Source organism: Nelumbo lutea, chromosome 2 (genome assembly GCF_056320005.1).
Source record: "Nelumbo lutea isolate HS-2025 chromosome 2, American lotus-T2T, whole genome shotgun sequence".
Lineage (NCBI taxonomy): Eukaryota > Viridiplantae > Streptophyta > Magnoliopsida > Proteales > Nelumbonaceae > Nelumbo > Nelumbo lutea.
Window position 1 is genome coordinate 5,055,980 of NC_142685.1, and position 12,536 is coordinate 5,068,515.

The window sequence follows — 12,536 nt, forward strand, 5'->3', positions numbered from 1 at the left end:
TTATGGTTGCCAACTATACAACCAAATGCACAACTTCTATTTTATTTGGCTAACGCGTCATTATTTTAATTGTATCTAGTTCTTGGAATCTTTCCTTTGATCTTTTCTGGATGGTTCATTCGCCCCAATGTATTCACACAAATAATTATTGCCTTTGTAGACTAATTCAAGCTGGGGGGGGGGGGGGGGGCTAGATTTATTTTTAAAGATTTTTTCATTTCTATTTTTCCACATATAAGGGTTACAGCAAATTCAAATATTTTATGGATTTTTTTGTTCTGTTTTCATCTAAGAACCTTATCCACTAGCTCTCTAGGTCTCAGTTTGGATCAGTCATTTGGTGTTGTAATTCTTGGTCCAATAGGCCCTAACATTGGATTACCACTGGGCATTTCGCTATCATATGATCTCTATCTTCTTCTTGTATGCAAAAGGTGTAGGTTGGGTCTAGAGGGTTTTCTTTGTTGCTAACTTGTTTAAGATCATTAGCCAAAGGAAGAATTTAATTTTTTTTTTTCCGAAGGGAGGAGACCCTTACATGCTTTGATTAGACTTATCTTTTATGGGCTCAGGGTTTGGTTTGGTCATATTAAGTTATAAGCCAATTAAGGCGGTGTTTGGCATCAATGTCGTTGCTCCATAAAACAGTGTCACGTTGGAAAAATCGGTGCTCCAAAATACAGTAACATGTTTGGAATTATTTTTTTTATAAAAAACGGTGCTCCAAACCAAGCATTGGAATTTGAAAAGGCATGATTTGAGGAAATGCCGAATTCGACATTTTTTTTCAATTTAGAACTTATTGCTACCAACGATGATATGATGTGACAGTGACGTGGATTTTCTATAATGGGTACCGGTGCTGAAAACAGATATAAAGCATTGGTACCAAACAGAATGTGCTGTTGTTGCCTTAGGAAATGTTCTACCAATTCCAACCCACACATACATAGCACAGTTTTCTCAAAAAACGATGTCGTATATGCAGAATTGATGCCAAACATTTACTTAATAGTAAGAGAGCCATTGGTGTCCGAGCCCCAAACTAGATCATCTCTATTGTCACTCAGGAGATGAATGGCTTTAGTTTTTGGGATGAATTCATGGGGAATATTCTCATCTAATTTCCTTCGATCCCAAATTTTGTTTTGGCTATTAATTAGATCCTCAACCTTGAGCTCCATGTTTATCTAATTACCACTATTTGAGCCTATTATATCTATTAGAGGTTTATCTTTAGAGTCCAGATTTCCTACAAACTTTTCCTACCCACTCTCTACCCATCATGAATTGGAGAGTGAGTAGGAAATCCCGAGTGCTATCTTTCGGCCAATTATCCTTCCATACATTGCACTACCACTTGATTGGTTATCATTTTTATGGCACTAATTGTTTGGTTATAAGTGATTTTGGCATCATGTGTCTTTTTTTTTTCTTTGGAATAATAACAGGACTTTCATTCATTTCAGCTTCCAATATTAGAAGATACAAAGGCTTCCAAAAAATCTAGACAAATCGGCCTAGAGACTATAGAATTACAACCAATGGCCATTCTAGAGACTTTATGGGCAGCTATAATTGCTTGCCACTTAACATGAGAAACTGAAAAAGAATATAAGCGAGATAACAAATTCCTACAATAAGCAATAACGATCGGTTGATACAGCACGGTAGAGAAGAATTCACCAACAAGAGTTCAATAATTTGTTTAGCATCGCCCTTAAAAGCTAGTGAGTTCAATTGCAAGTCGGTTGTAAACTTAACACCATGCAAAAAAACGGGATTTACTACTCACTTTTTCTACCCGCCGTGAATTGCAGCCATACATCTCTATTATGGGTTGAGAGATGTGTGGCTGCAATTCACAGCAAATAGAGAATGGGTTGGAAAAGTGAATAGGAAATCTGGGTTTCATGGAAAAAGGCCCAGGCTTTTCACCTCAATAGGCGAATCACAAGGGAGGGAAACAACAAGAGAATATGCATGACTCCCATTATGATCCCATTAACAATAGCACCACTCGCCTTATTATCTCTCATTGCCCCATCAATATTAGTCTTCAACCAATCCACGTGAGGTTTTGACCACATGGATTGTGGTGTGCTTCCAGCATCAAGAGCTGCAACCATCATCTTTGTCAATGTAAGATTAATATGATGGAAGTACTATAAGAAGAATTCTCCAAGAGCCATACCCTTCTTAATAATGAATGATTGGTTTAGATTTTTTTTTTGCTCAAAAACATTCTCATTACGGGAACGTCAAATATTCTATTTGACCTATGGGTGAATATGCAAGCATATGTTTCATTCTTATTTGAGTAATAGCAATGAGGTCTCCAATATCATGCTAAGAATGGCTAGTATTATTTCCAAAAGAAGATGGGAATCGTTTGATGAGAAATAAAAAAATTCGAGTGGATGAAGCTAAAGCAACTGCTTTTGGAGTAACAAAAAGAAAAGCAATGACTAAAGTGGGGGAGTCACAGTTGAAATGGGGATTTCTCACTTATTTCTCTCATTCAAAACTGTGAATGAGACTTTCATCTCACACAGCTCCTAAGTGATTAAAGAAAAAGAACTCATCTTCTTTTTTTGGTTATCTTCCCCGTATATGTATAAGACTAAATCTATATATATAAAAGACTGAATCCATTTGATTTCTAAAAAGGATTACTAATCCTTTTTCGAGGGATCATTCATCAATTGTTGTGAATGAATGTTTTTTTTTTTTTTCAATCTTTTTGACCTTGGTTCCATAGGAGCAAGCCAAAAAGATTGAGAAATAGAACCATCTGATTTGATATATTTTCAATAGCTATGGGATAATCATCTTAGGGTGATCCATGCTCCTACTACACTCCTGGTCTTTGAAGGATGAGAACCAACTATGTAGCATCTCCATCAAGAATTCAAGTATTGTATACATCATTAGTCTGATCCTTCGTAGGAATTACCGGTAATAACGAACTTGCAAAATGGATCTATTTATCACAAAGAGAAACATTGTTTCTAACCCTCCTTCACCTTAATTGTTATTTGAACAAAAATATCATGATAAACTTTTGGTAAAAATTATGTCTTGGTCTGAGTGGGATAGCATTTCTCTTCCGCATGTCTACAGAGTTTTGAAAAATCCAAACATTTTAGAGATAGATATAGAGGTAGAAAATTTTCAAATGAGTCATGTTCCTCCATATATGTTAGGAGCTCATTAATGAAAAGGGGTTTGGGAAAGCTTGAACTCAATTCCTAAAGTGGTGAATATAAGCACAATTGAAATTCCTAGTTATACATTTGTGTATTGATAAGAACCAGTCACTATTTCTTGAAGCTCAATCTCTTCCCTAGATGAACCATATAGCCAGGAGAAACCATGAATCAGAACAGAAGAGCTTTCCCCACCCATGAGTAAATATTTTATAGTAGCCTCATCAGATCGTATATCTCTCTTAGTATATATAGATAATATGTAGGAGTTTAAAATAAAACATTTTGGAACTACAAAGATAGTTATTAAATCGTTAGCAATGCATAAAAAAGTCCTCCTAGAGTACTTATTAATATGAATAATAGAAACTCTATTATAACCATTTTTGTACATTCAATGTAGTACACAAATAGTGGAATATAGAGAGTTGGACATAGTAAAATAAGAAACTGAAAGATTTCACTGAAATTGTTCATGTGGAAATTTCGTAAAAAGCCAATCATATAGATTCTCCTCCCCATTGGAATAATAGGGCCATTATGCTCATTAATAAACTTGTTAAAGAGATGAAATATAACCAAGGTATGTCTTTTTTATCTAATTCATATCACTTGACTACATGAAAAACATATTAATTAAGATACTTAAAAGACATTATTACTCATGGAATCTTAGGCTCTATATGTTTCTTAGAGCCAATATTATCTCTTAGAGTTCCAACAAACAATCCATCGTATCTTGGTCTAGTATTTAGTTGGAGTATAACAGCTTGGTGTCTACCTCTGTTGGCTTCAAATGGGTCATCATACTTATTGGAACTTGGGTTTTCTCATGTTTCTCGGCCTACTCTATAGAGTGTGATAATTTGGGAGTAACATTTATTACTAAACATAAATTTCATGTATGCACCAAATATATTGTCCTTGACTGCATTTTGCTAGAGAGAAGGTTGTTGAAATGTCTCTCTTAATTAGTGCATATGGTTCACTTGATGGCTGATATTTTACATAACTCATTTCCAACAATTGGTTTCCCATTTAGGGGGCATTTTTTTTTTTTTTTAGATTTTGAGAGGGGGGAAAGTTGGTCAATAGGATTTTGGTTCCCACTGACCAAGAATCCTATGTTCATTTTTTAGATTAATGTTGGGACCAGAAAAAGTTTATTTTCCTGTGTATCATTTACTTGGGTAAGTGATACCCATCTCGTAGGTGGGTAAATAAATTTTCCACCTAGGAGGAAAGTTGCTAACACTCGAATGAGACAAAAATATCCCTTTTAATAATGAATTTTTATGACTAAAATGGTCATTACCTTATTTACCTGAAAAATAAAAGAACATGGGTAAATGCACTTACTTGGGTAAATGTTTCCTAGGAAAAACTTACCTAGGTAATTGCATTTACCCGGATAAGTAACTTACCAAAAAACGAACAGGGCCATAATGTCACAAGCTAATAGTTTGCCCAACATGGTTATGCCTAACGAGGGTATTGGACATAATTGAAACCTGTGCCCAGTTAATACAAGGCCTAAACAACAAAGCCACTTTAACAATTACTATATAAGAAGACTCATGCATGACTATGCATGGATTCCTACATCATTGCGACTCTTTGTTATTTGTTTGGTTTTTATAATCAAGCATAATTTGTAATTGTATGTAGATATACAGTATAAGCCCATATCTGGGCATGCTAATTCAAATAAGCACTTATTTTGGGCTGGGACTACACCAATAATCACTTGTTTGTATTTGGAAAATAAGCTTGAATAAATGCTTATTCCTGAAAATAAGCACTTATTCAAGAGCCCAATGTTTAAGTGTTTATTTCTTTTTTGGCCCATCTTGGTCTGCCATCATTTTAAAAATACTTATACTACCCCTATTTGAAACAAGTGCTTTTTCACCAAACACTCATAAGCACGTATCCAATAAGCACTCCCAAATGGGGGCTAAACCCAATGAAAGAGATTTATACTCCAAATTATATTCCATTCCTTTATAGATCAAAGTTACATGGAAAATGAAATAAAAAGAGAATCCCACCTACTAGCTTGTAATTACTAGTCAACCCTTTCATCAGGTCTAGTTTTGCTACTACTATGAGCGAGAATTGCTTTGCATTTGACAAGGAACTCTAGCCATGTTTTATTTATTTTTATTTTTTATTTTTACACATACCTTGTTGAGTTAGTATTTGTGACAGGTTAATGTTGAGTTAGTATTTGTGTCAGGTTAATGTTGATAAGAAATTGATGTTGTGTTGATGCCTTGAATCTATGATTTAACTGGTTTTAAGTTGATTTAAGTTGAGAAAAAACTTTCATAACATTTTGTGATGGAACCATGAAATGAGTTGTAAAATGATTCATAGTGGGACTATCGGTTGGCCAATGGATCTGACTCACAGTTAGATAATGACTTAATTCACATTGATGGTCTATTTTGTAGTTGATTGTTTCACTAAAGTGCATTGATTCACAATTGGTCAATTCACAGATGGGATTTCTGTATTTGGTTCATAGTAGGGACTCGTTGGTTTTACAAGTTATGTGTTCACTTGTCAGTAACTAGCATACAATTCCCAGTCTAGCAATTGTCAACCCGATTAGGGTTTTCTCATATAAATCTCTCTTATAACTTGTGCCTTCAGCCATTTTCAGAATCAAGAAAAGAAAGAAGGCGAGTCCGGATTCAGTGGACCCCTGGGTTCACGGGCCAATGAGAGGCATGCACGTCGCCCTCTTTACAGTTAGCTCTTCCGTTACATTAACAAACATGTTAACGTTTGTTAGCCTGGTTCAATTATCTTAAAACAAAATCCAAGTCCTGTACTCTCTTCCCCCTCATTCGTTTGAAATCTATTTTCCCAGTTCATTTTCGCCGAGCCCTAGCTCAAGAGCAAGAGGCCACTAGCGATGATTTTTATCATCGTTTTTAAATCGGATCGGACGGTCGGATTGAAAAATCGGGAATTGATCACTTGAACGGTTTCATTTTTCTTAAAACAATTGATTTTGGTCAATAAACCGCTGAACCGGCTGATTAATCGTTCGAACAATTTTAACTGTTTTTTAATTTTTTAATTTTTTTTGTTAGAAGGGGCCAACCGTTTGGCCTGACTGATTCGGTCGCCGGGTCGACTTTAAAAACCATGATTTTTACAAGTCTGACGGCATGGAGACAACAGGCCGTAAGTATCCATTCCCCTCATTGTCCTTCCTAGCCTATTATTCAACTACAAAATGTGATTTCTTCCTTTCTACAGACCACCAACGGCGATTTCTCAATTTCACTGACCTCCGGTTGTGTGGAATCAATCGGCGACAAGTGTAAACCGGCGGTAAGTATCCATTCTCCTCATTGTCCTTCCTAACCGGTTACTCTACTCCAAAATCTGATATTCTTCCTTTCTACAGACCACCGGCGGCAATTTCTCTATTCCATCCACCTTTGACGGCATGGAATCAATAGGCGATAAGTGTAAACCGATGGTAAGCATCTGTCATCTTCTTTTGACAACAGAGAAATCATCGGTTTACACTTGTCACTGGTTGTCTCCACGCCATCGGACTCGTTAAAATCACTGCTGATGGCCTCTTGCTGTTGAGCTAGGGCTCGGTGAAAATGAACCGGAGAAATAGATTTTAAACGAATGAGGGGGAAAGAAAGAGAGTACAGGGCTCGGGTTTTGTTTTTAACATAATGGGTTGAACTGGGCTAACAAGCGTTAACATTAACATGTCTGTTAACGTAATGGAAGAGCTAGCAGTAAAGAGGGCGACGTGCACGTCTCTCATTGGAGGGTTCACGCACTCCGTGAACACAGGGGTCCACTGAATCCGGACTCGGAGTTTGTGAGATAATTGAATAAAGTAAGGTACTTTGGGTGTACTGGATGCTAGGATTTGGTTAGGGAGTATGACTATAATATCTATTGTTTTTAGTGAATTTTCTTTCTCCTATTATGTCCATGAATGTACGCTATAAGCTGAACCATGTAAATCTTCATGTTTCTTGAGTTGGGGAATGAGATAAAGAAAGCTATAACCATTAATCAAACAATTAATCGATTTTTGTTTCAATTTGCAAGAAGCTTGTATAAAAGGAAAAAAAAAGGAATTTCTCATTTTGGTATATATATATATATATATATATTCTGTTTTTGAATAGTCCCCCACACCAAACATGCATGATACAATCAAGAATACATTACACAAATTGGACAGCAAATTAAAACTCTTCTTTTTGCGAGTTTGAGAGAGCTTAATAATCAGGGGTTTCCATCATTTCTTTGGTTCTGGTATTCGCCTTGTGCTTGCTGGTCCATACCAGAGAGCTCCAATCTCACCTGCTGCGCCACTTCTACAGCAAAGTCATTAGCAATATTAGGCTGACTATTCACACTAGCAGGAGAAGCCATCTGCGCATTATATAGGATTGGCGCTGTTTGTCCATAAGGCTTACCAGGCCCACCCATTTGTCCTGAGGAGATATGATCGAGCAGCATACTGGTTAGAAGATAAGACCAATACCAAACAATTTCACATCTTGACAAGTCCATCAATATTTCAACTTAAAGTTGCTAATTACCTGTAGTCAATCCTGCTACAGCAGCGGCCTTTCTCTTGTGGTGCAAGATAGCCAGAACTCCTACAATCACCCAGAAAATGACGACAGCTGGGATTGTGGCCCCAAGAATTACCGGTAGTTTACTCTTCTTGCTGCTGCCTGAGCTCCCAGTAGAGGTGTCGATGCCGGAAGTCTGACATGACCGGCCGGAGACACACAAGTCCTTATTGCCTGACACACTACAGGGTTAAAGAAAACAATTAAAAACCCAATATAGTCTCTTGAATTTTGGTAATTTATTTTGGGAAGAGTTGAATTAATCTTGATAAAGCTAGGGTCACTTACACCAACTTTAATTTGCTATTCTTAGACAATGAAGAAGGTATGGACCCACTGAATTCATTATCTGCCAAGTTACTTCAAGAGGAAAAAGGGGCACACGGTTAGTTTAATTTTTTGACATAAATTAATACAAAGAACACTTGGCCCCGTTTGGTTCACAGGAATTGGGGTTTGGAATCGGAATGAGCTATTCCGATTCCAACTGTTTGGTTGAGTGGAATTGGAATCTCATTCCCATTCCATCTGGAATGGCATTCCCCTATTTGAGGAATTGGCTATTCCCTGCCCTTCTTTAGGAATAAAATTTTATTCGTGCTGATTTTAATTTCCATTCTCATTCATGTCTGAACCAAAAAATAGGAATGGAACATTCCGATTTCAACTACTACCAAACGGACCCTTAATTGTAATGGTCTCCCCAGGATAAAAGGAATTAGAAAGAGAAACTCACAGCTCTTTGAGGTTGGGGAAGGTCCCTAGGAAAGCAGGGATTTCTCCAGTCAAGCTGTTGTTGTGCAAATCTCTGTGATAGATGAGAAACGATAAAGCGGTTCAGAACATGATATCCAAAACGTTTGTGTTTTTGTACTTGCAGGTGCTTCTTACCCATTTTCACTTACATGGTTACTAGTGCATCCATGGAACTGAAATCTGGAAGAAACCCGATCAGATCAAAACTACCGAGATTCCTGGTGATTCCAGATAAATCATTAAATCAGTAAAAATGCAGATAATTCTTTGACCTTTGAAGAACAATACTTTTTTTCCCTGTTACACGACTTTACGTGAAGAAACCCAATTTGATCCAGAACCAGAAGTCATGTTTATAGAAGTCTAGGACCAAGAAGAGGAGGCTGCTGCTTACAGTGCTGTTATGCGAGGCCTGTCATCAGAGCTACAAGTAACCCAGTCCCAGCTAAACGTTGCAGGAAGACAAGGATCACTGCTCCACCCCTGGAGTACGTCAAATTGAGTTTGCAACTGGGCCAATCCTTCCACTGGATAAGAATTGAAACTGCAGGTTAGTAAAGCCATGACGCTGTAGGGTCAAAGTCTGTAGCTATGAGTTGAATTTGAAGATCGATAAGAGTCTCACCATCTTTGCTATTGGTTCCATCAGTCAGTGGATCGCTAATTTGAAAGACCTCCATGGCATTTATCAGTGGAGGAAGTGTGGAGTCGGAAGTGGGTACCAAAGAAACCGAAGTGTTTGAAGAAGCAGTTATATTGCCGATGAATATCTCAGTGACACTCTCCAAAGGAGGAATTATGGGGGTAGATATAGGCGTGTTGTCTATGTAAACCCGGAAGGACCTTTTCTGCGTAGAATCCAGCTGAGACACCTCGGAAAAGTACCAGTTTATGTAGGTGGGGACTTGAGCATTTGGAAGGTTTGTGCCTAAGATAATGGAGAAAGATGCGTTTGCAGCTGTAGCTGCAGTCTGTAACACAGCTTTTGGAGGTTCATCTGCAGCATCGGTGGTGGCAATGAATATTGCTTCATTCGTAACATTATTCAAACCAGTAGCAAGCTTGGCTGGAACCCAAATACGATCGTATAAGTCATCTGGAGACCTACCAACAGACATCAGAACGATTTCTCACTTTCAGCATGCCTAAGACGATAAATCAAAGCCTAATTTGAATCGACGTACATTTAATTTGGTCTGCACTTAATTACCTTATGATATCGGTGGCTCCATAAGCAGTTCTCCCTCTCAAGAACAAGGCATGATTTGAATTGACGTGACTGTACATTTCTGAACCCAACTCCCTAACTTCAAGTGCCGATATGAAGGGAAACTGATTGGGCTGGGTCTGAGCCAGACACACACTTATGGTATCCCCCTTGGGAACATATATTGCTTCGTAATAAATCGGGTTAATGCTGCTCGCCGTCGTCACCACGGTGGCCCAGAGGTTGCCGTCCAAATGGAGATCGAAGGTCGGAGGGGAGGATTTCTTGTCGTAGTTTCCATAGTAGAAGCTTGCGCGCACAAGATGCCTTTTTCCATTAGCACTCCCGAACGAGTAGCAGTTCTTCTTGCGAGCCGTGAACACCCTCAGTGTGGTCATCTCCTTGGAGACAGAAGCAGCAGCAGTCGTTTGCACGGTTTGGCTCTCGCCGGTCTGAATGTAGAGATCGTCGCTGCTCCAGGTAATCCCGTTGTCATCCACGTAACTATCCGTAGAACCGCAGTCTATGCTTACAAACACTGCAAGTTGGATTTGGATATATAACGTGGGAAAGCTGTGAGTGCTCGATCATAAACCATTCATGCATATACGTACAGAAATTTAACTGATAAACAAGAAAAACAAGTATTGGATCTGGATGCAATTAACGCTCACCTTGTGCCGATACAGATATAGCTAACATGGTTAGAAGTAATAAGATGAAGAGATGGTGAACCTTAGCCATGGCAGCAGTAATGAAACTTTTGAAAGAAGGAACAAAGAGAGGAGAGTAGCAGCTAGTAGGGATTTTGAATTTGCTCCGCTCCGTTTATGAATCAAGACTATCGAGGAGAGGAATTACAACCCATTTTATAGGTTGTTTTGAACTATGAACTGTGATTTGCCCTGGAGATATAGAGCATTGTTGACAGGATGTTCATGTGCTTTGCTAATTTTTGTTTTATTTTTGGTTGACTTTGACTTTGTTAATTATTTTCTATTTGTATCATTCGTTCATGGAATGGGAGTCCTAGCTTGCTTAGATTGGTATATTTTGACAAGAACAGTAGTGAGATCCTTTACTAGGAAGCCTAGTATAGGAGTACAAGAACAAAATATAGAGACAATTTTTCAAAGAGAATAATGAGAGTTCCGACTGAAATCTTTCATGGTAAACGAACACATGGGCCATGGGCTGGGCCCACCTTCACTTGAAGGTCTCGAACAGGTCAACAGGGATGTAGCGGTCAAGGAAGATATTGGGTGTGGGTCCCAAGGGAAGCAGCGTCAGAGATGAGAATACGCATGAATGGCCAAGCCAATTGGTCAACAACTCAACATTTTTTGGGGAGGGAGAATTAAGGCCCGTTTGGTTCGCGGGAATAAGGGTCTCGAATTGGAATCGGATGGGTTATTCTGATTTCAATTTGGTTGGGTAGAATGGGAATCCTCCCATTTGAGAGAATGGCCATTTCATCTACTTCTCTTGGAAATGAAATCCTATTCCTCTTAATTTCAATTTTCATTTATATTCCTGTCTAAACTAAAAAATTTCGATTCCAATTTCAATTGCAAACCAAACGGACCCTAATGTGCAACTATGCTACCCAAGCTGTGTTTGCTCACAATTCACAAACTCTGCATTAATATGACAAAAAGTGTCCCATGTAGGGCGGCTTTGGGGGATTTGGCTTGATTCGCTTACGCGTGGTATTTTAGTCAAAATCAACGGCTTGTAAGTGGTAGTGCTGTAATGGAGAGTTGACTTTCATGGGTGTTGACCTATCAACCTAATCATAAGCTCATAACATTTGCGTGTTAATGGATAAGCTCCAGCATGTTAAACCCACCTTTGTTCCGCCATTTTTTACTTTTGGGTCCCTGTTGGGGGAATATAATGCAACTACACCATAATAGGGCCCACGCAATTCTGGGCCGGGGCCCAAAAGGATCTCTCTCCCTGTTGGGGGAATACATGGAAGTTGGAAATATAAATTACTGGGCACTTACGAAGCATATGTGTCATAAAGATAAAAATATAAGTTAATAATACGTTAATAATAGATAAATGAAGGGTCTTACGATTGGAATATCAAAACCTCTCTCTCATGAATTAATTTTGATGAATACCAGTTGATTGATTGTAACTTTTATGATACCCGTGGGTTGATTATAAGTTTTTCAGGTATCATACTCAAGTCTATCCATTTAAGCCGTACAAGGAGGTTGGATCAAAAGATCTGGTAATGTGGCAAACATCTGCCTTCAACGCCGTGGATATGGTATATCATGATTCAACATGAATGACCATCATTGTTCATTGGACTTCTCAATAAACAATATCAGTTTTTATTATTTTTTAATCACATGGTTTTTAATTCCAAAAAAAAGCCCAAGAAGGATGGACATAATTTTATGTGATAGGGTGTATCGGCTAAAACTGACAGTCAGTTTGTCAAATGAATAGGGGGTTCCCATTTCCCAATAAACAATCCTCTCCAGATCAGTGCGGAGAATATCCTCTACTGGCCCAAAAATGATTTTATGCCAATTCATATAGTATGCTCCAAACACATGGGATGGGACTCTTTTGATCCCATTCCAAATTTATTTAAGTATTGACATGTTAACAACAATAGATCAAAAGGGCAAAATTCTTAAACATACCCTGAGCTTTAACCTGGATTTTGGGTTAGTTAGCACTGAATCAGAAAGCTGTTTGGTCTTCATT

At 38.1% G+C, this 12,536-nt stretch overlaps 1 protein-coding gene across 1 annotated transcript; it reads right to left on the reverse strand.

The window, feature by feature from the left end:
• Window positions 1-7,298: 7,298 nt before the first annotated feature.
• LOC148868225 (kinase-like protein) lies at window positions 7,299-10,664 on the reverse strand. Its single transcript, XM_088973104.1, has 9 exons — window positions 10,481-10,664; window positions 9,810-10,344; window positions 9,225-9,703; window positions 8,994-9,126; window positions 8,749-8,817; window positions 8,580-8,651; window positions 8,132-8,203; window positions 7,808-8,025; window positions 7,299-7,699 (listed from the first exon to the last, which is right to left on the reverse strand). Exons 1-9 carry the CDS (start codon window positions 10,548-10,550, stop codon window positions 7,488-7,490), a joined length of 1,860 nt encoding a protein of 619 aa, XP_088829230.1. The 5' UTR covers window positions 10,551-10,664; the 3' UTR covers window positions 7,299-7,487.
• Between the last annotated feature and the right edge of the window lie 1,872 nt (window positions 10,665-12,536).